The sequence below is a fragment of the Hypanus sabinus genome, chromosome 1 (genome assembly GCF_030144855.1).
Source record: "Hypanus sabinus isolate sHypSab1 chromosome 1, sHypSab1.hap1, whole genome shotgun sequence".
NCBI classification, from domain to species: Eukaryota; Metazoa; Chordata; class Chondrichthyes; order Myliobatiformes; family Dasyatidae; genus Hypanus; species Hypanus sabinus.
In genome coordinates this window covers 33,440,325-33,464,834 of record NC_082706.1, presented here as the reverse complement: position 1 = coordinate 33,464,834, position 24,510 = coordinate 33,440,325, and the positions used below count along the sequence as shown (strand labels likewise).

Sequence of the window (24,510 nt, the reverse complement as noted above, 5' to 3'; positions counted from 1 at the left end):
ATTCCCCCGCAGGAGTTACTAAGTTCTGAAGAATTTCATCTAACAGTTCTATTGCAGATGCAACCACTTCCTTCAAAACCCTTGGGTGCCAGAAGTCCCTTTAGTTATTCCAATTCCTTGTGTTAGACTGTAAACAAGTCCTTCCCAACGATTTGAAACCAGCCTATCTGCTATTTTTAAGATACTGGCAGCCTTCTCCATTAGGTACTGAATTACCAGACATTTCCTTTTATTAGTTTTCCTGTCTCACCAACCAGGACTCCCACACCAACCCCAGCTACCCATTTTCTATTTTTATCTATCTGTGTCAGTCTTCTTGCACCATCAATTTATGTCTTAGCCCTCTAGCCACACCCTGCTGGCTCCTGAGAAATTTTCAGCCCTCTGGTCTACCACCAATCTTTTCTAAATCTGTAATCTTTCAAGTTTTGATTTAGCATTTTTCTTGACACCCCCCCCCCCCCCCCTTGTTAAGCAAGTTATTTTATGCCTGGAACTTCTCTTTCAAATTGGGATAAGTCTCTGCTGGACATTAGGTACAACCTGAATAAATATCTGCCACTGCCTCACCTTTGAGCCCCTGGTGTGAAGCAGGGTGGGCGGTCTATGGGCACTGAAATAACTCTCCAGAAGCACAAACTGTGGTGTGCAGCAGAGGAGGCAGCCAAGAAGAATGATGCACGGAATGTCACATGCATGAAGCAGCTGTTTGTGCTGGATTTTATCAGCTGAATTTTGGTACGTGAAAAGTAAACAGCAGTAAGTTTTGTCGTGCAAAGAGCTCCAAGTATTTGGAATAATCAGGCAGTGGATGTTTGGAGGCAGTTGGATGATTTAACTCAGGAGACGGATGGTTCTGAACCACATTTGATGGAGGAAAAAAGGTTTAGCACACTCACTCAATGCCAATTCAGTCTCTAAGTCCCATCTGGGGGCTCGACATTCAATTTTTAATACCCCTCACAATAAATTCTGCATCTAACCTCCTCCAACTACACCCTGCATTTAGCTACCCCCAATACATGCTACATTTAAGACCCTCTCAATAAATCCTGCATTTAGCTACCTCTTAATACACCCTGCATTTAACACCCTCCGAATACACGCTGCATTTACCACCCTCCTGATACATCCTGTATTTAGCACCCTCCCATTATATCCTGCATTTAACACCCCCAATACATCCTGCATTTAACACCCCCAATACATCCTGCATTTAACACCCCCAATACATCCTGCATTTAACACCCCCCAATACATCCTGCATTTAACACCCTCTCAATAAATCTTGCATTTAGCTACCTCCTAATACACCCTGCATTTAACATCCTTCGAATACACGCTGCATTTACCACCCTCCTGATACATCCTGTATTTAACACCCTCCCATTACATCCTGCATTTAACACCCCCAATACATCCTGCATTTAATACCCCCAATATATCCTGCATTTAACACCCCCTAATACACCCTGCATTTAACACCCTCCCAATACAACACCCCCATGTGTTGTACATTGAATGGCACCCAATATTCTCCCCACTTATCTCTCTGCCTACAATGCATTACTTCCAGACAGGCCCCTGTTCTGAGACAGTTTCTTTTCCCATTCACGCTGAGTATTTCTCTTTATCAACTGGCTGTGTGGACAGATTGCTGCAAACACGAGAGAATCTGCAGATGCTAGAAATCTGAGCAACACACAAAATGCTGGAGGAACTCAGCATGCCAGGCAGCATGCATGGAAAGCCATACAGTCGAAGTTTTGGGCTGAAACCCTTCGGCAGGACAGATAGCGGCTGACTACTGTGGTCCTTGCTCTGGCTGCCAGCACCCTTCAATAACCCCCAAAACAAGGCCACTGGCCTCAATCACCACGCAGCCAACAAATGCCACTCAACAACAAGAAACTCAGAAACATAACCCATTATGTAGGAAAATCAGCTGTTTCTCCTCAAACCTCAGGTGTCATGGTCAAAGTAGCATGGCTGTTTTCATGTAACTCCACCCTGGTAAACACAGGACAGCCCCAGGCACAATACTGTGCCACACTGTTCACATTACAAACAGGAGCCAGCACTTGGGAAGGAGGTCATCACCTTTGGTCACAAAGTTTGGGAACGCTCACGCCTTACCCTAACTCCAAACCCAGGTTTGCCCCAACAGTGCACCAGTTCCCTGCCTACAAACCCGTCCCAGCCCTGCCACCTCCTAATTTAGCGACACACACAGACCCATCTTGGGTTAAAAGCTGGGATCGCCTACATCTGACAGGATCAGAATCATCACCTTTTCTCACTGATGGATTAACAGCAATTGCTTCTTCAACAAAAATTTTAGTTTGCTTAGTTACAGTTTTAAGACTATAAAAGCTTGGGTTCCTAACCTGGGATCCACGCCACAAGAAAGGTTAGGAACCACTGCTATAAAGACACATTTTAGTTAAAAAAAATCAGGATTTCTTATCCTCGATCCACTCAGTTGTCTGGGATCATGCTGGCTGCCATAGATACAATGCCCTCTCTATTTCCCTGTTGCCCTGCAAATAACTCTCCCTCACAGAGACGCCCCTCAACATCTTTGCTGTAAAACTAAGAAAAATCTACAGTTGCCAACTCACGTTCCAATCCGTGTCTTTCGAAAGTGGGAGGAAAGTGGTGAAGACCCAAATGGTGACAGGGAGAACAGGCACACTCCACACAAGCAGTCCCAGACTGAACCCAGGTCTCTGGCAGCCAGGAAGTGTTTCTACCCGCTGCAGCTCTGTGCCACACAGAAGTCAGGCTGGGCCTTGTGCTCCCACCCCGCAGGCCGAGGCTGACCAAGCAACCCAGTCTTGTGGTTTGGGACAATCATCAGCCCTGCAGGACAATGACCGACCGACCAGCTTTGACAGACACTGACCAGTGATGGATGCTTGAAAGGACAGTGACATTGACCAGCCTCGCTGGGCACTGACTGACAGTCTGCGCTTAAAAGGACAGTGACACTGACCAGCGATGGACACTGACTGATTGACTGGGCTTGAAAGGACAGTGACACTGACCAGCGATGGACACTGACTGATTGACTGGGCTTGAAAGGACACCTACCCGTCTCGCTGGATGCCGGTGGACCGAACGTCTGAGATACTCACTTGTCCCGGGGGAACTCCCAGCGGGGGTCTTCAGGCAGCTCGTACTCCGAGACTCCGGCCAACATGGGAGTACCGCTGGAGGAGTGGCGGGTAGTCCGCACCAGTAGGACCCCTGAGTGCATGGAGGAGCTGGAGTCGATGGACACCTGTAGGGAGAGCAGTTGAGAGGGTATGGTGGTTAGAGTCTGCAGCAATGGCCTCTGACCTCAAGACTGTACCAGGGAACAGGTGCTTGGAACTTTAGCCCCTATGCCACTCCCCCCACTGTCTAATTTCCAAAGGAACAGTGCAGGACAAAGCCTCGGGACAGGAGGGTTACCCTTTGGACAGCTGTGAGGAGGATCCAACCCTCTGAAGCCACCCCTTTCACTTATTCCCAAAGTCGCTGCGTCACACTCCAATACCAGGCCCAGGGGTCACTGCTTCTGCCGGCTGTCCACTTACGTGCATCGTTGGGTCTTCTCGGCATCCGTGGGGGGGGGGGGGGGCCAGAGGCTTCCAACTAAGCCTGTCCTTGTTGTGTGTTTGTGCCACAAATTAGGGTGTAGGTGTGTGCACATGAGAGACGCATGTATGTGACGTGTACACGTGATGGGTGTGCATGACATGCATGAGATGCACAGGTACAGGTATAATATTCATGCAGGTGCTTACACTTGACTTATGCCAGTAACTGAGTGTAAGATATGCACCTGGACATCTGCCCGTGTTTAGCGTACGTTTATTTACATCTATTGAGATACAGCACGGAACAGGCCCTTCGAGACGTGCTGCCCAACTTAACCCTAGCCTCATCATGGAACAATTTACAATAACCAATTAATCTGCCAACCAGTATGTCTTTGGCCTGCGGGAGTAAACTGAAGCACTTGGAGGAAACCCACACAGTCATAGGGAGAACATACGAACTCCTTTACGGGCAGTGGTGGGATACTTTGTGAATATGATGTGAGGGACAGGGGTGTGATGGGTCAGGGCGAAAGCAGATTAGCTGTCAGTGTTCAGGCCTAACGCTACTGCCGCGGTTTTGGCAGCCCCCTTCCTTCGTCCGGATCCCAGCACAATCCGGATCGCTTCCCGATTCCAGATTCAGTGCTGGGGCAATCATCGCTCACACTGCATCATGCCGCCTGCTGGGAAGGCCAAGGTCAGGAAGGTTGATGGGCCACAGTGCTAATCCCACCTCCCCGCGGCAGGCTGCAGCTGGATGGCAAGGGGAAGCTCTGGAGTGGTGCCAGAGAAAGGGAGGTGGTGGTGTCCATGCTCTGCTCAACAGCCCCAGCAAACCAGGCAGTGACTACAGGTAACGCACGCACAGTGCTGGAGGAAGTCAGCAGGCCAGCCAGCAGACTATGGAAAGGAGTAAATAGTCAATTTTTTGGGCCGAGACCCTTCATCAGGTCTGTCTCTGTCCACCGATGGTCTCGGCCCATAACATCAACTGTTTACTCTTTTCCATAGATGTAAGCCTGGCCTGCTGCGTTCCTCCAGCATTTTGTGTGTTATTACTTTGACTTCCAGCACCTGTAGATTCTCTCTGGTTTGTGAGCAACTACAGGTGGCCACCCTCAGCTCTCCTGCCCACTGAGACACCCCGGACTGACCGAGTGCAGGCAGACTCCCCCGGTTGCTGTGATTCCCGAGATCAGCCCTCCCTCCCTATCTGTACCCACTGAGATCCCTGGTGTGACAGGGGCATTTATTCAACGACACAGCGCAGAGTAGGCCCTTCCAGACCTCGGGGCCGTGCTGCCCCAGCAACCCCATTGGGGGGGGGGGGGGGGGTCAGCCCAAGCTGGAGGGCAGCCACAGCTGGGGCATTTGTGAAGGCTTTGATAGGGATGCTCTGCCCTCTCTGGGGATGGTGGACAAGGACCAAGGTGGGGAGGCTCACTGACTGAGGGATCAGGCATTTGGCACTGAAGTGGGAAGAAGCCTTAAAGCGTAAGGGATTCGGCAGAAGCTGGAACTCTTGAACACCATATCCAAAATGCTGGAGCAACTCAGCAGGTCGGGCAATATTTATGGAAGGAATAAACCATTGAGGTTTCAGGCCAACACCCTTCTTCAGAACTGGAAAGGAAGGGGGACAGAAGCCGGAATAATGTAGAGGGAGGCAGGGGAAGCAACACAAGCTGACGGGGGGGTAGGTGAGACCAGGTTGGGGGGAGGGGGAGTGAAAGGGGGAAGGGGGTGGTGATAGGGGGAAGAGATGAAGGGATGAGGAAGGAAGAATCCAGTTGGAGAGGAGAGAACCCAACAGGAGGGGAGAAGTCTATCAACTTGCTTGTGCATTCCGGCAGGACCTCCATCCAGATGTTGGGAGAGAATGAGGGAATATGGGCCCTGACCACCACCTCTATCCAGAGAAAGCACCAGCTCTTCACCAGGGCTGAGGAGGTGTGGGAGGGGGTGAAATCGGTCTTGGTTTACTCCTGGGCTAGGCCACGTTGGTCTAGGTGATGGGGCCCAGAGGGCTCTGCCCAAGCTCTGCCTGCCTGCCCTTCTTCGGGCTTTCGTTTGGGCCTGCGTATCCCTGAAGAAGGTGCACACCATATCCATGGACACCATTAAGAATTTCCGGGAATGGTGGGCCCTTCCTGGTCTCAAGCGTGCTTGTAGACAGTAACAATTGCATTTTATATTTTTAACTATAAAGCATTTATGAAGGCCTGGCTATTGTGTAGTGCTTTTGCTGTTTGAATAAACTTTTGTAAAAAAAAAGGGCGGGGTGGAGGAGATTTAGCTGAATGACATGGCCATGGACTCCTGCCTCCTTCACTGTAAGAGGATGGAGGGAATCTTGAGCCAGGAGTAAGTCAGACTAAATATAAATTTGCGGAGAGTGAAATAAACGTGATTTGAGAATTATCAATCCATTAATTTTAGTGTGTTGACGGGACAGAAATTCTGCAGATTCAGCAGCAGCCGTGGGTGGCGGTTCCTGAACACCCTGGCTCCTCCGGGTCCTAAAGTCCACCCTCACGGCACAATTTCTTTGTGTGCTAGTAGCAAGAGATGTGTGTGTGGCAAACACCTCAGAGGGAACACTGCTTGGAAGAGACGCATTAAAAAACCAGTAGATTAAGGTTGGGCCAAACGGCCTGTCACTGTAGACCAAATCTGACACCTCAGATGGGAGCTGTGTGTGTCACCGCTGATGGGAGACCATTCCCTCTTGGCTTGGGGCTAGTCCAGTCTGGCATTGTGTAGCACTAAGTCAGCTCTGGGCCAACCAAGCCATGAGGATCCTGCCCCTCACCGAGGATCCTCATCACTGAGAGCCTGCGGGTGGCTGAGGGCACATGGTGGGATAGGGCCGGTTTGTCCCTACAAGGTCCAACAGAGAAATGTGGTCCTCAGCGATCCTATTGCTCCTTACCACCTCTCCACCGAACGCTGCATTCACCACCAGTAACAGAAGGAGCCCACTGGGTGCTCTAACCCTGGAACAGCCGCTCTGCGGGGATTAACCCTCAGGAGTCAGCAGACAGCGTTTCCACACTAGGCTTCCCACCGCTCAGCAGTACCACCCCCACAACCCGAGCCTCTCCCTAGTCTGGCCCCTTGCCGAGTCCTCCTGCAGGACTACTCGCAGACGTAGGGAACTGGGGCAAGCTCCTGTGGGCAGCTTGTGGATGGGCCAAAGGGCCCTGTTTCACCGATGCATGACTCCAACCAGCAGCAAGGCCCAGTCACAGCCGCTTGACCAACGAAAGTCACTGCGGCCGAGTCCATCCCACCACCATCAGAAGCGAGGCAGGAGAAGGAGCAGGGGAGAGACCCAGCCCAAGCCTGGTGGCGCTGAGGCCAATCGGCACAGCCAAGACCACACACAGAAGCTGCCCCAGGAGGTTTGGTCCCTGCTTGGTGCAGGCCCAGCTGAGCTGGGTTCCTTGGGGGACCTCAGCTCCATCCGGAAAGAGCACCTGGGGGCCACAAGCTGGGCCTCCCATCGAGGTGCTTGCTGAACTGGCGAGGCCGCGCCACGCAGCAGGTCAGCCAGCTCAGTGGGGGCAGGAAAAGGGGGAGGGAGGGTTTAAAAATTTCTTGGACTCTTTATTTACTTTCTGTTACCTGTCTGCGCAGGGGGATGCTCTTGGCCAGTTTGTGCACGGCCAGCTGGCTGTTGAAGTCAGGCTTCTTGGCCGTGCTCTTCATGCGGATGACGATGGCCGTCACAACCATGCAGGACGTGAGGAAGGCCCCGGTGCAGTAGATGATAATCTCCAAGTAGACCGGTGACGACAGAGTGGAAGGCTTCTCCTCCGTTTCTGGTGGGGTGGGGGTGTGGGGAAGAAGAGCTCACTTAGTGGAGGGGGACACCGGGGGGAGACCAAGAACAAACAACCGCGGCTGCAAGATTTTAATGCAGGAGAGCGACGGTCACATAGCAGACCAGCATGCATCAGGTGCAAGCTTGCAGGACTGAAGGGGAGCTCACTGCAATGGACAATCAGCCCACTACCGCTGTTCACGTCTTCTCCCGCCCTCCGTCACCCCTTACACAAGCCATTTCATGGGACTCGCTGTCTTATTGGGGTGGGTGATGTGACAAGTCCAAGGGATCTTTAACTTCCCAATGCCTTTCACTTTCCGTTATTAGAAACATAGAAAACCTACAGCACAATACAGGCCCTTTGGCCCACAAAGTTGTGCCAAACTTATTCTGTAAGACCAGAAAATATAGGAGCAGAAATAGGCCATTTGGCCCATTGAGTCTGCTCTGCCATTCAATCATGGGCTGATCCAATTCTTCCACTCTCCTGCTTTCACCTCATACCCTTTGATGCCCTGGCTAATCAAGAAACTATCTATCCCTGCCTTAAATACACTTAAATATTCCTGACTCCCCTGCCCGGCGTTTGCCTCCCGAAAGTACGGGACAGGAACTGCCTAGCCAGCTGGGCTCACTCCAGGGGCAATTAGGGATGGGTCAGTAATGGGAATGGCAGTGGGCAATAACCACCTTGGTTTTTCTGCTCCTGTAGACACGAAGGGAATCATGGGGGTTGATGCAGCAGGGTAGAGATGTGGTGGAACTGAATGAGAGAACGGGTTTGAGTAGCCATGTTTCCTACGTTCTTGTGCCTCTGTGGCAAGGTGAAGCACTGTTCCATTCACCTGCCTCAAAGCCAGCAATAGCAGGCGACTTTGCACGTGCTCGTTCTTGCAGGGAATCTAGTAGGCCAATCGCTCCTTGCCCAAAACCAGCACCACCCACAGTCCCTCCCCACCAAATCTTCCCTTAGGGAGCTGCGTGTGTCAGCTTTTACTGTTTTGCCGGGCCATTTCAGAGTCCTGACCACAATGCTGAGCGGCTGAAGCCACAGATGGGCCAGACTGGCAGGGATCCCTAGCGGGACCCCGGGTGGTTAACCGACAGTGTGCTGGCCTGCAGGTGAGAAGGGACATGCTGGCTGGCCAGTGACAGACGCCTAGGGAAGGGACTAGATCTCCAGGAATTGGTCCTGCAGGCTTGGCAAAGCACGTCACCTTTCTTGAGGAGGATGCGTCAGGTATGTCTCCACTCTGCTGGACAGGTGATGTGAGTGGCTGGGGTTTGTTACTTTCTGAGGAAGGCTGAAGCAACAGATTCCCTCACCAAGGTGCACCCTGCCTGGCCCCAGAGGTGCCCCATTCCCATTCCTTGGGAGGCTTTGCTGTTCTTCTGCCCACAGCTCGTGCCTGGCCCGCTGACTTCTCCCAGCACCCTCCAATGACCACTATGGTCCGTTCCCCTCTCTTCCTCTCCCCACTCACCACCTCCTCTTCCACTCAGATCAGATGGAACCCACCAGCCTCCAGCACCCTCCCTCAAAACGTCTTCTTGCCCTTCCCCCACCTTCTCAGTCCCTTTACCCTCTCCATCACCTCACCTTTCCTTTCTACAGTATGTTTGATTTCTCACTTATCCCTGCATGATGGAGTCATCACTCTGAAATGTAAACTGCTTCCATCTCCACAGGCACTGTTGGACCCACTGGGTATTCCTACCACTGCTTCTAATCCTCCATTTTGTCCCGTCTCACACCATTATCCATTTTGCTTAGTTCCTCCCACTTCCTCCTCCAAGTCAGCCTTCTCCTTGACCCGAATGAAGCTCCGCTCAGCTCTACAGTCCCCCTCCTCACCCTGTCCCTGCTAAACTTGAAAACTTCGAGACTTACGAGCAGCTGACACTAAACACATTGTGCAGATGCATCGATGAGTTGCCCTTTGTCACCAGGGTTCACCCCATTGGAATCAATGGGACAGAGCAGCAGAGGACGATGCTACAATACATCAGGGACCAGAGGTCAATCTCCAAAGGGGAGAGGGGGGTGGAGGTTTCATTCTGCCCACTTGGTGACATCTTCTGATGTTACCGGGGATTAATGGTGCCGTCTCTTCAGCTCTTTTGGGAGTCTGGCCACATGGTCACCACTTTGCCTATCTGCCTCCGTGGTAGGGTTACTGCTGCCAAGGCTTTGACCGACAGCCGCCCCTGCGAGTGGCAAAATGCATCCGGGCTCCGGCCAAGAGCTGGCAAGCGCTGGGCACGGGAGGTGGCAGTAACAGTGGGAACAGAGTGCACTGGTCCTCAAGAGGGTCACAAGCAGCAGCAGCAGCACCCTGCACGTGCAAGCCCAGTGCCCTGCGCGGCCCAATATCACCGCAACACCCGAAGGACTCTGCCCAGGAGCAGAGCTCACTTCCAAAGGGTCCAAGATGCAGGAGTGGCATCTCTACTCCTTAAACGAATATTAACTCAGCTGCAAGAACAGATCGGAGACGGTACCTGGAAGCAGCAGTCCAACCCCCGGAGGTCGACCTTTGCAGTGAGAGAGAGACTCCTAGACTACGTTTTAAAATGTTGCCCTCAACGGAAAATATGCAAGATTCAAAATACAACACGGAACAAAATGCAAATACCCCACCCCCACCACCCCTGCCCTCACCCTCCTCTCGAGCCTCGGCTCAGGTTGCAACGAGCAGACCTGGAACGTATGAAGTGAAGCGAACCCTGTAGGTTAGAGGCCCGCCCCTCCCTAACCCCAGAGAGACCCACGTTCGGCAAGTGTGACAGACGCTGCTGATAATTGAGGAAGATTAGCCCATGCTGGACCCTGCATGGCAGCTTCCCCCTGCTGCCAATTATCAGCCCTTGCCAACGTGCCATTGATTGCCACTTGCACAGAGGACTGAAGTGGTATCAATCGGGCATGCCCGGGAACTGGGTATGCTTTGCAGGAAGCAAGTCAGTTTGCACAGAGATCATGCATAATAAAACCCACAACAAATTAAAGAAAATGCATTTATTACTTTTTTTTCCAGCAAAAACCACAAGCACTTCAAGGCAAGCTAACTTACACGGTTTCGATATCTTGGTCCAGGAGTCAGACGGCTGTGGACACCAAGCCACCTTCCACGTGGGCCAAGTTACCTTTGCCGGCTCTGTTGAGCGCCGAGTTAGCTGGCCTTGGAGCCTGTACACTGCTTCTTGAAGCAAGGAGCTCACATTCACTGGTGCTGAAGGCAGCAGATGTGGTCAGTTTGGTCCCTGTGAAAACTTCCATGGTGTACATCTTGGGAACCGGCTACTAACAAGGGACTGAGACTTCTAACTGAAGTCGACATGGCTTTTGGAAGTTCGCCCTGTCAAAGTAGGAGCCTACCATGGTAAGTCTACACTTTTGTGACACAGCTGAAACTTTTCAACTGCTTGGGCACTTTACAATCCCCTGGCTCTGACTCCCGAACTACACAGCTTCAACTGGCTGATGAATACCGAATTCCTACTCAAGCTTCATTTCCTCAGAATTTCTGATCCTCATGTACTAACCCTCAAGTCTGAGCCTAGTTCGGTCTAACACTGTGTTGGCAGAATCCTGAACCTTCACTGCGGCCTCCAGCGGTTATGGAGGAAGGAAATTAATCTTATAGCTGTCTGTGACACAAGTTCAACAAGAATCCAGAAGCAAAGAAACAAACTGCTGGAGAAATTCCAGCAGGTCAGGCAGCATCTGTGGAGGGAAATGGACAGTCAACATCTTGCTCCGAGAACATCTTTCCTTTCCATTTATCTCCTGAGATGCTACCTGACCCACCACTTTCCTCCCGCAGTCTCTTTTTTGTTCCAGATTCTAGCATCTACAGTCTCTCGGGTGTCCAGGAGACATCTGATGGGCTGGATGGATATCCTCTTTCAATGTAAGGCAAAACTTCTGCATATTACTAATCTTTTGCATATTAGTTCACTCCACATCTGTTAGTCAGTGCACTGAGGCATGGATGGGAATTCTTTGATCTGTGACAGCCACCCAACAGACAGGTGGGTCTGCCCATGGATGGCAGATGGCTGGAGCTCGGGGTTTATCTGATTGAGCTTTCACCCTGACCCATCGCACCCCTGTCCCTCACATCGCATTCACAAAGTATTGGAGGCAGGTAACTACGACAAATTAAACGGCAGACCGTGAGCAAAGCAAATACTTGGTGCTTATTCCACACAATGCAGAATAAGACCTGCAATTTGTCATAATAATTCTTGGGCATGTCACAGTGTTCAGTGGAGTGCAGCTGACTTAGGAAGCGGCCGTGGACTGAACAGAACACAGATGACCACCCGGAAATGTCACTGGTCTTTTAAATCTCCAGATAGAAGCCAAGGTAACGCACAGGGGGGGCGGCTATTCTGCGGAGTAAACAGCAGCACACACTGTGCTAGTTGTGGGAGCACTCAATTTGTAAAGGATCAGACTTGCTGGGCTGGCTTAAGACCAGGGAACAGAGGCCACAGACTGGATGGTAAAACGAGTTTTTTTTTTCCTGAGAAAGGTTTTATTTTTTTTCTTAATGATCCGCTCCCGCTTTAGAAGCAGTGGATAACATAGGCTTTTGCTCGAAGTGTTAATAGTAGAGAAAAGAGCCATATGTACCTTGAAGAACTGTCAACCATGCAGAGTGATGGGAAATCCCAATAGAATTACCCGCCAAGCACGTATACTGCCCTGCATCCTCAAAAGTAACATTCCGTAAATAGAGAGCTTCCATTTCTTTATCCGTTGTATTAACACCAGCCGTCTAGAAGAGAGAACGGAAGCAAACGGGACAAGCAGACCAGGTGAGAACTGTGGAGAGACGCAGCTAGAGAAACCATTTTATTAGTCTCATTGGCCCACCCCTGGGCTTTGAGTTAAGGTGACACCTGGTTCACAGGTGACCTTCCAGGACTGCAGGAGTCCACACCTGTCCTAGGAAGCAAAAAAGGTCTTCAGTTACGTGTTAAACCCACCACCATTTTGTTTGACCATGCCCATCTCCACATGCGAGCGATGGACCTCATGGAGAAAATGGACCCACAATGCACAGAACGAGCCAGGGGATGAGGTGGAGAGGTGGCAGAGAATGGAGACAGGAAAGTACAGGTGCTGGGGGCTGACAGTACACAGATCAGAAAAGGAAAAGGGGAGGCAAAGAGCAGGGCAGCTCATTAAAACAGGGATTGGATGAAATCTGAGGATGAGCTCTCGATACTTGGGGAAGTTTTAGATGCATTCTCGCTGCTTCCTTTGGGATTAGTGCCAGTTGTCACCTCTGCACCCACTGCTGACCAATGCTCAGAATGAAACAGGCCCAGGACGTGGGTCTCTGGGCCAGCAGCTCCCCTCCATCACACTAATCTTGCAGGCATGGTTAACCTCCAAAGTCCCTCACACCTTATTTGGTTTTAAGAGGTACCAGCTTGTTTGGGGAGTAGGGACAGAGGGCTGGGGAGAAGAATTTAAAATTCTGAGAGCCCTCCTAATTTGTGTGAGCAATAACCACACAAGGCTAATCTTCTACCTCAGGATCCCTCTTCCCTTCCAATACTCATTACCCTCAAGATGCCTGAAGCCCTACAATCATACTGTTGATCTTCACATCCATCGAGGGGACAGAGTTCCACCCCATTGAGTGAAGAACACTGAGAAGCCTCAGGTGACCAGTTCTCGAACCTTCGCTCCCAGCTCAGCAGCCAAAGGAATCAGACTCCCGACATCGAACCCACCAACCCCTGTGCATCTCCTCTCTCATCATCTTAACAATGTGCTTTAATGGTGTGTGGGGCTCACCCAATGCTCAGAGTTACATAACCCGAATGCCTCATTAGTGTTGGGATTCGGCTCTGACAGTTTAACTAGCTGATCAGAGACACAAGCAGGACATGGACTGGGGAATGTCAGGGCAGTTGCTAGCTCAATGGAGACGGAAAGTTCTAGGGCGATGTTATAGCTGGTTGTCTGATATCATTGAGGCAGTGAGTCTGAGGCAAGTCTTCCTTTAGTATTACACAGCATGATAAAAAAAACTGATTTCTCCAACTTCCGGTAATTTACTCCACCCCTCCCCCCTTTCTTCAACTCTGCAATCTGGCCTGCATTACCTCTTTTCCTGATCTACCTATCACCTCCATCTCCTCTCCCCGATACCACTCCTCCTTCCCTTTCTCCCATAGTTCACTCTCCTCTCCTATCAGATTCCTTCTTCTCCAGCCCTTTACCTTTCCAACCCATCACTTCCCAGCTTTTCACTTCACCCTCCCTCCCCCACCCACCCAGCTTGTACTGCTGCCACAAAACAACACGCCAGTGATGTTAGACGTGATTGCGATTCAAAAGGCTTCAGCTTCTTACAGAGCGGATCCCAGTAGCACGGGGACCCTGGAAAAGCAGAGGAAAGCAAGGGAGGTGGCAGGAGCAGACGGCCGTCCTTCAGAATTGTGGGCATTTTTCCATGATCATCATTGGGTTTGCACATGAACAGCAGAAAAAGGGGAAAGAAAAAAGACGTATACCACGATTACAGAATGGAACAGTTCACCCAACTCTCTCAAGACGAGTTAGCCCTCGCTAGCCCCTTTCTGTGAAGTGTTTCTAGCTGAGGGTTTACCTTCCAACTTTGGCCTGGTTACTGTGAGCCACGCTGACTGATTGGCCTCACCAATATAATTGGAAACTTTACAAATATACTCTCCGCTGTCAACTTCAGTCACATTGAACAGGGTCAGCAGTTCCGCATCCGAACTATTAATCCCCGAATGCTAGAACAAATCAATGAGAGAACGATGATCGGACCTGCGAACAAGAGACTTCAGTGAAACACATCCCTGGGCCGCCCTTTACTCACGGGTCACCAACGGGTGCTGGAAGCTCTCCCTGCCCGCTTTGCTTCGAGGGGAAGTTGGAGAGGCTGTCTACACGGGTTAGTCATGGGGTGACATACTCAATGGTGGACTGGGACAAGTGAAATCTGATGTCAAGTCTGCTTCTGGGAGATGGTCTTCCCTTTGCAACAGCATTCCCACTCAACATGGCTGCCACTGAGGTGACCCAGTAAATCACCCGGTGCTTGAACGGTTTTCGCTCTAGTGAACTGTCCAACTCCACCACCGTTTCAGCGCATCAGGGATGGGGCAAAATGGGATCTCACCAAGGGCTCCTCTATATTGATTAGGCAGAATCAACCCTTCCTGTTCATCTCCCGGTGTCCTTTGCCTGAGTGTAACATGAACACACTCTCCCCACAGGTACAACCTGACCTGCCAAGTGCTTCCAGCTTTTTGAGCCACGAATGGCATTGCCCAGATTGGGTAAGGATTACAGGCTTCCAGTCCTAAAGGAATTCACTGAACCAGATAAATCTGGATCTCTGGATTTAGGTTATCTCCAGTGATGAGATGTGAACTCACTGCCAGAACCCTGGGTACCAGTGCAGTATCCTCACCAACAGGCTACTGTGCCCTCCCTTAGATACCCCGAGATCTTTAATAAAAAGACATGGTTAGGATATTGAAGTTGGCACAACCAGTCAAATACGACAGAGGGAGCTTGACATATCACCCACTGTTCCCAAGACACAGGTCGATGTCAGCGTACAGTCCAAACTCTGAGGATGAAAATGACTGTCCTTGTCTAGTGAGATTACCTGATGAGTACAGGGTCAACTCTTCAATATTAGTGGAAGTGAATCATTCGCTTAACTAGTGGACACTTGGGGGAGAGATGGGGTCGCGTGACTTCATTGAGCATGGTGGGACTGCAAAACTAAGTGTCTGAGAGTGGACTGGGGGCATTAACCTTCCCACAGGTTTGGGGGGTGTCCCTGAAGAACTGTGACTTGCAAGGCTGCTGGACCCAGTGGGTTTGGGGCGAGGCGGTCCTTCTCAGCCAGCACAGAACTGGATGGGCTGAATGTCCTCCGTTGGTGGTGTACATTTTTCTATGATCCCACGGTCACGCCAGAGTGTGGTGGGGCTTGCTGAAGCCATGTGAAGGCACAGCCACAGTCCTGGCAAGGTCAGAAGGACATCACGGGTCACTAGGACTGGGCTGGTTACCACTCCCACCTCCCCACCAATGTCACTGGGAAGACTGGCCATCTAAAGTTAACTAGCAGGTGAGCAATGTCACTGACATCCGAACAACCTGGACACATGACCCTGGCTGCTGGGTGCAGTCAAAACAGAGGCTCATGAGGTTTAATGACTTAATAACCTTTGATGCAGCTTTATCAGAACCCAGGCTTTACAGCCGGATAAGTAGGCTGCAAACATCCAGTGCATTCACAAAGGACACAGCTCAGTTAGAGAGAGAAATGGAGTTAACCGACAGGACAAAGACTATTCTGACAAAAGATCATCAACCTGCGACGTTCTCCCTTCACAGATGCTGCCTGACCTGCTGAATACTTCCAACTGCCTCAGATTTTATTTTGGATTTCCAGCACCTGCAGCTTATCTTTTTAATTTAAATTTTATTTTAGAGGCACAGCAGGGTAAAGAGCCTGCACCACCCACGTGACCAATCAACCCGTCTATACGTACCCTTGGAACGTGGGTGGAAACCAGATGACCCGGAGGAAATCCAGGGAAATGGGGAGAAAATACTACCTCAATACAGTCAGTGGTGGGAATTGAACCCAGATCGCTGGTACTGTAGTAACTTTGTGCCACTCTTTGGCTGTCTGCTCGCTGAGGAGTTTGTACAAATTTCTACAGGTGCCATCTCGTACTGCTGGGCCATTTCCATACAGAGACCCTTGGCTGACGTCTCCAAGGAGTCATCGGTGCTTCCAGGACAGAGAAGGGAGGGGGTGATTTTGGGTACAAAGGGAAGTCCAGTGCCGTGGTGAGTTGAGGTATTGGGGAGGAAGGTCTCAGTGTGCTGAGGAAGTCCGAGTCACCCAGCTCTCAGCAGGAAGGGACTTGAAGGCACTGACATCCCAAAGGGGAATAAAACCAAAGTCTCCATGTGCTCCCTTAACACTGAGTGAGTGCAGCTGCTAATGTTGAGAGAGGAATGCTTTAACTCTCTCTCTCATTAAAGGGTTAATGTCAGGGTTTGGTGTGTCAGAGAAAGCGGCAATGTGACGATTCTCTTGTAGCTTTCCTGCCAACAGGGATTGGAGGAGCGGATGAAGCACTCCGGCCAGTCTGTCCCCACGACAGGCCAAAGAAGAGTCCCGGGTAGTCTTTACACCAGAGTCATACAGCATGGAAACTGTCCAATCGGCCCATTGCTTCAATGTTGGACGGTGAGCACCCATCTGTATTCACTGCGCGCCCCTCCCCCACCCCGGGGCCCCTGCTCGTCCGCAGACAAAGACGCACCTTGAGGACCTGGACGTAGGGGGATCCGTCAGGGCCCATTCTGCTGCCGTTCACCCTCACATGCTTCAGCCACTGGATGTGGGGCTGGGGGTCACTGTAGACCTTGCAGACAAACTCCACGTCACTGCCCACCGTCACTGTCTTGTTGGCGGGGAGGCCGGCCTGTAGGATTGGTCGATGAGGTGAGCGTTCTGAGAGAGAGAGAGAGAGAGAGAGAAAAGGAGAAGGGGCACGGGTTGAGAGACAGAATGGCACCATGACCTGCTTCGATACTGGATGATTGGCAGGGCTCCTGGGCAAGGGAGCAAGCAGCTGAACTAAATCCACCCCCCACACCAACGGTGGGTACCATCTGCAATCGCGGTAAGGTGGTGTTGCTCATCAGGAGGGGAGGGGGAGGGGGGTGGGGGTGAGAGGGAGGAAATAGGGGCACAGGGGAGATTGGGAGAGAGTGGGGGGACAGAGAGAGAGTGGGGGGGAGAGAGACTGGGGAGGGAGAGGGGGAGGTGGGAGAGAGGCATGAATGAGGGTGGGTGTGTGGGTATGTGTTGACGGGAGTGTGGGTATGTGTTGGGGGAGTGTGGGTATGTGTTGAGGGGGAGTGTGGGTATGTGTTGGGAGGGAGTGAGGGTACGTGTTGGGGGAGTGTGGGTATGTGTTGGAGGGGAGTGTGGGTACGTGTTGGAGGGGAGTGTGGGTATGTGTTGGAGGGAGTGTGGGTACGTGTTGGAGGGGAGTGCGGGTATGTGTTGGGGGGAGTGTGGGTACGTGTTGGAGGGGAGTGTGGGTATGTGTTGGGAGGGAGTGTGGGTATGTGTTGATGTGTTGGGGGAGTGCGGGTATCTGTTGGGGGAGTGTGGGTACGTGTTGGGAGGGAGTGCGGGTACGTGTTGGGAGTGTGGGTACGTGTTGGAGGGGAGTGTGGGTATATATTGGGAGTGTGGGTACGTGTTGGAGGGGAGTGTGGGTACGTGTTGGAGGGGAGTGTGGGTACGTGTTGGAGGGGAGTGTGGGTATGTGTTGGAGGGAGTGTGGGTACGTGTTGGGGGAGTGTGGGTACATGTTGGAGGGGAGTGTGGGTACGTGTTGGGGGGGAATGCGGGTATGTGTTGGAGGGGAGTGTGGGTACGTGTTGGAGGGGAGTGTGGGTATGTGTTGGAGGGAGTGTGGGTACGTGTTGGGGGAGTGTGGGTACATGTTGGAGGGGAGTGCGGGTATGTGTTGGGGGGAGTGTGGGTATGTGTTGGGGGGAGTGTGGGTACGTGTTGGAGGGGAGTGTGGGTACGTGTTGGGGGAGTGTGGGTAAGTGTTGAAGGGGAGTGTGGGTACGTGTTGAAGGGGAGTGTGGGTATGTGTTGGAGGGAGTGTGGGTACGTGTTGGGGGAGTGTGGTTATGTGTTGGGGGAGTGTGGGTACGTGTTTGAGGGGAGTGTTGGTACGTGTTGGGGGAGTATGGGTATGTGTTGGGGGAGTGTGGGTACGTGTTGGGGGAGTGTGGGTACATGTTGAAGGGGAGTGTGGATATGTGTTGGGGGGAGTGTAGGTATGTGTTGGGGGTAGTGTGGGTATGTGTTGGAGGGGAGTGTGGTATGTGTTGGGGGAGTGAGGGTATGTGTTGGGGGAGTGTGGGTATGTGTTGGGGGAGTGCGGGTACGTGTTGGAGGGGAGTGTGGGTACGTGTTGGAGGGTGTGGGTACGTGTTGGAGGGGAGTGTGGGTATGTGTTGGAGGGGAGTGTGGGTACGTGTTGGGGGAGTGTGGGTATGTGTTGGAGGGGAGTGTGGTATGTGTTGGAGGGGAGTGTGGGTATGTGTTGGGGGGGAGTGTGGGTACGTGTTGGGGGAGTGTGGGTACATGTTGAAGGGGAGTGTGGATATGTGTTGGGGTGAGTGTAGGTATGTGTTGGGGGAGTGTGGGTATGTGTTGGAGGGGAGTGTGGGTATGTGTTGGGGGAGTGTGGTATGTGTTGGAGGGGAGTATGGGTATGTGTTGGGGGAGTGTGGGTATGTGTTGGGGGAGTGTGGTATGTGTTGGAGGGGAGTGTGGGTATGTGTTGGAGGGGAGTGTGGGTATGTGTTGGAGGGGAGTGTGGGTATGTGTTGGGGGAGCATGGGTATGTGTTGGAGGGGAGTGTGGGTATGTGTTGGAGGGGAGTATGGGTATGTGTTGGGGGAGTGTGGGTATGTGTTGGGGGAGTGTGGTATGTGTTGGAGGGGAGTGTGGGTATGTGTTGGGGGAGTGTGGGTATGTGTTGGAGGGGCGTGTGGGTATGTGTTGGAGGGGAGTGTGGTATGTGTTGGAGGGGAGTATGGGTATGTGTTGGAGTGGAGTGTGGGTATGTGTTGGAGGGGAGTGTGGGTATGTGTTGGGGGAGTGTGGGTATGTGTTGGGGTGAGTGTGGGTATGTGTTGGGGGGAGTGTGGGTATGTGTTGGAGGGGAGTGTGGGTATGTGTTGGGGGAGTGTGGGTATGTGTTGGAGGGGAGTGTGGGTATGTGTTGGAGGGGAGTGTGGTATGTGTTGGAGGGGAGTGTGGTATGTGTTGGAGGGGAGTGTGGGTATGTGTTGGAGGGGAGTGTGGTATGTGTTGGAGGGGAGTGTGGTATGTGTTGGAGGGGAGTGTGGGTACGTGTTGGGTTAGTGTGGGTATGTGTTGGAGGGGAGTGTGGTATGTGTTGGAGGGGAGTGTGGGTATGTGTTGGGGGAGTGTGGGTATGTGTTGGAGGGGAGTGTGGTATGTGTTGGAGGGGAGTGTGGGTACGTGTTGGGTTAGTGTGGGTATGTGTTGGAGGGGAGTGTGATATGTGTTGGAGGGGAGTGTGGTATGTGTTGGAGGGGAGTGTGGTATGTGTTGGGGGAGTGTGGGTATGTGTTGGAGGGGAGTGTGGTATGTGTTGGAGAGGAGTGTGGTATGTGTTGGAGGGGAGTGTGGGTATGTGTTGGGGGAGTGTGGGTATGTGTTGGAGGGGAGTGTGGGTATGTGTTGGAGGGGAGTGTGGTATGTGTTGGAGGGGAGTGTGGGTATGTGTTGGGGGAGTGTGGGTATGTGTTGGAGGGGAGTGTGGTATGTGTTGGAGGGGAGTGTGGTATGTGTTGGAGGGGAGTGTGGGTACGTGTTGGGTTAGTGTGGGTATGTGTTGGAGGGGAGTGTGGGTATGTGTTGGAGGGGAGTGTGGTATGTGTTGGAGGGGAGTGTGGCATGTGTTGGGGGAGTGTGGGTATGTGTTGGAGGGGAGTGTGGTATGTGTTGGAGGGGAGTGTGGTATGTGTTGGAGGGGAGTGTGGGTATGTGTTGGGGGAGTGTGGGTATGTGTTGGAGGGGAGTGTGGGTATGTGTTGGAGGGGAGTATGGGTATGTGTTGGAGGGGAGTGTGGGTATGTGTTGGAGGGGAGTGTGGTATGTGTTGGAGGGGAGTGTGGGTATGTGTTGGGGGAGTGTGGGTATGTGTTGGAGGGGAGTGTGGGTATGTGTTGGAGGGGAGTGTGGTATGTGTTGGAGGGGAGTATGGGTATGTGTTGGAGGGGAGCATGGGTATGTGTTGGAGGGGAGTGTGGGTATGTGTTGGAGGGGAGCATGGGTATGTGTTGGAGGGGAGTATGGGTATGTGTTGGGGAGTGTGGGTATGTGTTGGGGGAGTGTGGGTATGTGTTGGGGGAGTGTGGGTATGTGTTGGAGGGGAGTGTGGGTATGTGTTGGGGGAGTGTGGGTATGTGTTGGAGGGGAGTGTGGGTACGTGTTGGGTTAGTGTGGGTATGTGTTGGAGGGGAGTGTGGTATGTGTTGGAGGGGAGTGTGGTATGTGTTGGAGGGGAGTGTGGTATGTGTTGGGGGAGTGTGGGTATGTGTTGGAGGGGAGTGTGGTATGTGTTGGAGAGGAGTGTGGTATGTGTTGGAGGGGAGTGTGGGTATGTGTTGGGGGAGTGTGGGTATGTGTTGGAGGGGAGTGTGGGTATGTGTTGGAGGGGAGTGTGGTATGTGTTGGAGGGGAGTGTGGGTATGTGTTGGGGGAGTGTGGGTATGTGTTGGAGGGGAGTGTGGTATGTGTTGGAGGGGAGTGTGGTATGTGTTGGAGGGGAGTGTGGGTACGTGTTGGGTTAGTGTGGGTATGTGTTGGAGGGGAGTGTGGGTATGTGTTGGAGGGGAGTGTGGTATGTGTTGGAGGGGAGTGTGGCATGTGTTGGGGGAGTGTGGGTATGTGTTGGAGGGGAGTGTGGTATGTGTTGGAGGGGAGTGTGGTATGTGTTGGAGGGGAGTGTGGGTATGTGTTGGGGGAGTGTGGGTATGTGTTGGAGGGGAGTGTGGGTATGTGTTGGAGGGGAGTATGGGTATGTGTTGGAGGGGAGTGTGGGTATGTGTTGGAGGGGAGTGTGGTATGTGTTGGAGGGGAGTGTGGGTATGTGTTGGGGGAGTGTGGGTATGTGTTGGAGGGGAGTGTGGGTATGTGTTGGAGGGGAGTGTGGTATGTGTTGGAGGGGAGTATGGGTATGTGTTGGAGGGGAGCATGGGTATGTGTTGGAGGGGAGTGTGGGTATGTGTTGGAGGGGAGCATGGGTATGTGTTGGAGGGGAGTATGGGTATGTGTTGGGGAGTGTGGGTATGTGTTGGGGGAGTGTGGGTATGTGTTGGGGGAGTGTGGGTATGTGTTGGAGGGGAGTGTGGGTATGTGTTGGGGGAGTGTGGGTATGTGTTGGAGGGGAGTGTGGGTATGTGTTGGAGGGGAGTGTGGTATGTGTTGGAGGGGAGTGTGGTATGTGTTGGAGGGGAGTGTGGTATGTGTTGGAGGGGAGTGTGGGTATGTGTTGGGGGAGTGTGGTATGTGTTGGAGGGGAGTGTGGGTATGTGTTGGAGGGGAGTGTGGGTATGTGTTGGGGGAGTGTGGTATGTGTTGGAGGGGAGTGTGGGTATGTGTTGGGGGAGTGTGGGTATGTGTTGGAGGGGAGTGTGGGTATGTGTTGGGGGAGTGTGGTATGTGTTGGAGGGGAGTGTGGGTATGTGTTGGGGGAGTGTGGTATGTGTTGGAGGGGAGTGTGGTATGTGTTGGAGGGGAGTGTGGGTATGTGTTGGGGGAGTGTGGTATGTGTTGGAGGGGAGTGTGGGTATGTGTTGGAGGGGAGTGTGGGTATGTGTTGGAGGGGAGTGTGGTATGTGTTGGAGGGGAGTGTGGTATGTGTTGGGTTAGTGTGGGTATGTGTTGGAGGGGAGTGTGGGTATGTGTTGGGGGAGTGTGGGTATGTGTTGGGGGAGTGTGGGTATGTGTTGGAGGGGAGTGTGGTATATGTTGGAGGGGAGTGTGGGTATGTGTTGGAGGGGAGTGTGGTATGTGTTGGGGGAGCATGGGTATGTGTTGGGGGAGTGTGGGTATGTGTTGAAGGGGAGTGTGGTATGTGTTGGAGGGGAGTGTGGGTATGTGTTGGAGGGGAGTGTGGGTATGTGTTGGGGGAGTGTGGGTATGTGTTGGAGGGGAGTGTGGTATGTGTTGGGGGAGTGTGGTATGTGTTGGGGGAGTGTGGTATGTGTTGGAGGGGAGTGTGGGTACGTGTTGGGTTAGTGTGGGTATGTGTTGGAGGGGAGTGTGGGTATGTGTTGGAGGGGAGTGTGGTATGTGTTGGGGGAGTGTGGGTATGTGTTGGAGGGGAGTGTGGTATGTATTGGAGGGGAGTGTGGGTATGTGTTGGAGGAGAGTGTGGTATGTGTTGGAGGGGAGTGTGGGTATGTGTTGGAGGAGAGTGTGGTATGTGTTGGAGGGGAGTGTGGTATGTGTTGGAGGGGAGTGTGGGTATGTGTTGGAGGGGAGTGTGGTATGTGTTGGAGGGGAGTGTGGGTATGTGTTGGAGGGGAATGTGGGTATGTGTTGGAGGGGAGTGTGGTATGTGTTGGAGGGGAGTGTGGTATGTGTTGGAGGGGAGCAGCAGACAAATAGGAGAAAAGACGAAGTCTGAGCAGAACAAAAAGTTGAAGAAATATCTGAATCTCTGGATCTCCAAACAGTTTGAAATTAGTGACTGATTAGGGATTGAGACAGAGTCCTGGAACTGGAGTTCTCGTTCCGATTCCCATGTATGCACAGACGGTCCCCATACACAGCATTGTGAAAACCAGGCAATCCCTATCGTCTAGCGCATGCACCGCCCAACGGTCGCCCAGAACTTTCTCCCAAACGATTCCTACGTTCTTGAGCATAGACTGCGTTCAGGATTGACGTCTCCCTCAGATGGTGGTACTCTCCCTGCTCTGCAAACTTTATGCTCACACCTGTGGAGTTCACGTGCGTGTGCGTGTACACACACCACACACACTGCCCAGTGTTACTGGAGCACTGACAGACAAACAGACACAGCAAAGACCAGACACTTTGTTGTAAACACTGATGAAGAGGCGACGGAGAGGAGGAGGAGGAAGCTTCCTGACAGTTGAAGATAAGGCTGTGCAGAAGTAAACTGTAAGAGTCCATTCAAACACCAGGACAGCCAAACATTAACACAAATGCTTCCTTTCCTGATACCAGCCAGCAAGTGACCCATCAAGGACAGAAAATAAACATCCTACTGATTCATGGGGAGGGAATGGTCAAAGGCCAAACCAAGCAAACACAGGCACAGTCATTTCACAAAAAGCCTGTCAGAGTTGCATCTAATCAGCATTAACAAATGGGCTTTTTGCCCTGTTTGGGCCAAGAATTCCTTGCCTTAATGGAATGCAATAAAATGCAAATCAGTTTTAACTGGCTCGAGTGTGCTGCTGGTGGCAGCAGTCTGCACGTGTGACAAACATCGTTACACGCCACGCCAGCTTTGAGCACATTGTTTCACACCGCACCATTACATCCACTCCGCCTCAGCCTTGCATACATTATACACAGCACACAACATTAACCACCATTATCATTCCATATCATCGGAGTATTACGCTCCAATCCAACCTTATACACCACACTCTTACACACACTGTCACGCATCACTAGTGTTACACAACACTGTTACACACATCATTACATACCAGCAGTGTTATACATTATCCAATCATTACACACCACCTCACTGCTATACACACACGCTCTGGGTATACCCTCATGGGCAAACTTCACCCTCTGTATACCCATTACTGTGTCATCTCCCACAGCTCCAATCTGCTAATTAAATTTGCTGATGACACTACACTGATTGGCCTAATCTCAAATAATAATGAAACAGACGACAGAGAGGAAGTCATCTCCCCGACACAGCGGTGTCAAGAAAACAACCTCTCCCTCAACGTCACAAAAACAAAGGAGCTGGTTGTGGACTACAGAGGGAATGGAGACGGGCTAACCCCTATTGATATCAATGGATCTGGGGTTGAGAGGGTGAACAGCTTTAAGTTCCTTGGCATAAACATCACTGAGGATCTCACGTGGTCTGTACCTACTGGCTGTGTGGTGACAAAGGCACAACAGCACCTCTTTCACCTCAGGCGGTTGAAGAAGTTTGGTATGCTCCACCAAATTCTAAGAACTTTCTACAGGGGCACAATTAAGAGCATCCTGATTGGCTTTATCACTGCCTGGTATGGGAACTGTACTTCCCTCAATCGTAGGACTCTGCAGAGAGTGGTGCGGACAGGCCAGTGTATCTGTAGATGTCAACTTTCCACTATTCGGGACATTTACAAGGACAGGTGTGTAAAAAGGGTCAGGAAGGTCATTGGGGACCCAACCACAACCACAAATCACCCCAACCTCAAAATGTTGCAGCTGCTACCATCTG

The 24,510-nt window shown here is 51.9% G+C and overlaps 1 protein-coding gene across 10 annotated transcripts in view; it reads right to left on the bottom strand.

Moving 5' to 3' along the window:
* The window catches only part of LOC132392444 (fibroblast growth factor receptor 1-like), a 193,265-nt gene that overhangs the window by 17,944 nt on the left and 150,811 nt on the right, over positions 1 to 24,510 (bottom strand). For 7 of the 10 annotated variants that reach the window (XM_059966296.1, XM_059966369.1, XM_059966308.1 and 4 more), the window contains 4 exons: positions 16,771 to 16,961; positions 14,052 to 14,202; positions 7,209 to 7,411; positions 3,138 to 3,283 (listed from right to left, as the gene is read on the bottom strand). In XM_059966296.1, the coding sequence (XP_059822279.1) occupies positions 3,138 to 3,283; positions 7,209 to 7,411; positions 14,052 to 14,202; positions 16,771 to 16,961 (691 nt within the window). Of the gene's footprint in view, positions 1 to 3,137; positions 3,284 to 7,208; positions 7,412 to 12,058; positions 12,204 to 14,051; positions 14,203 to 16,770; positions 16,962 to 24,510 lie in introns of all 10 variants that reach the window. The other 3 variants (XM_059966336.1, XM_059966341.1, XM_059966352.1) reach the window with 3 other exon arrangements.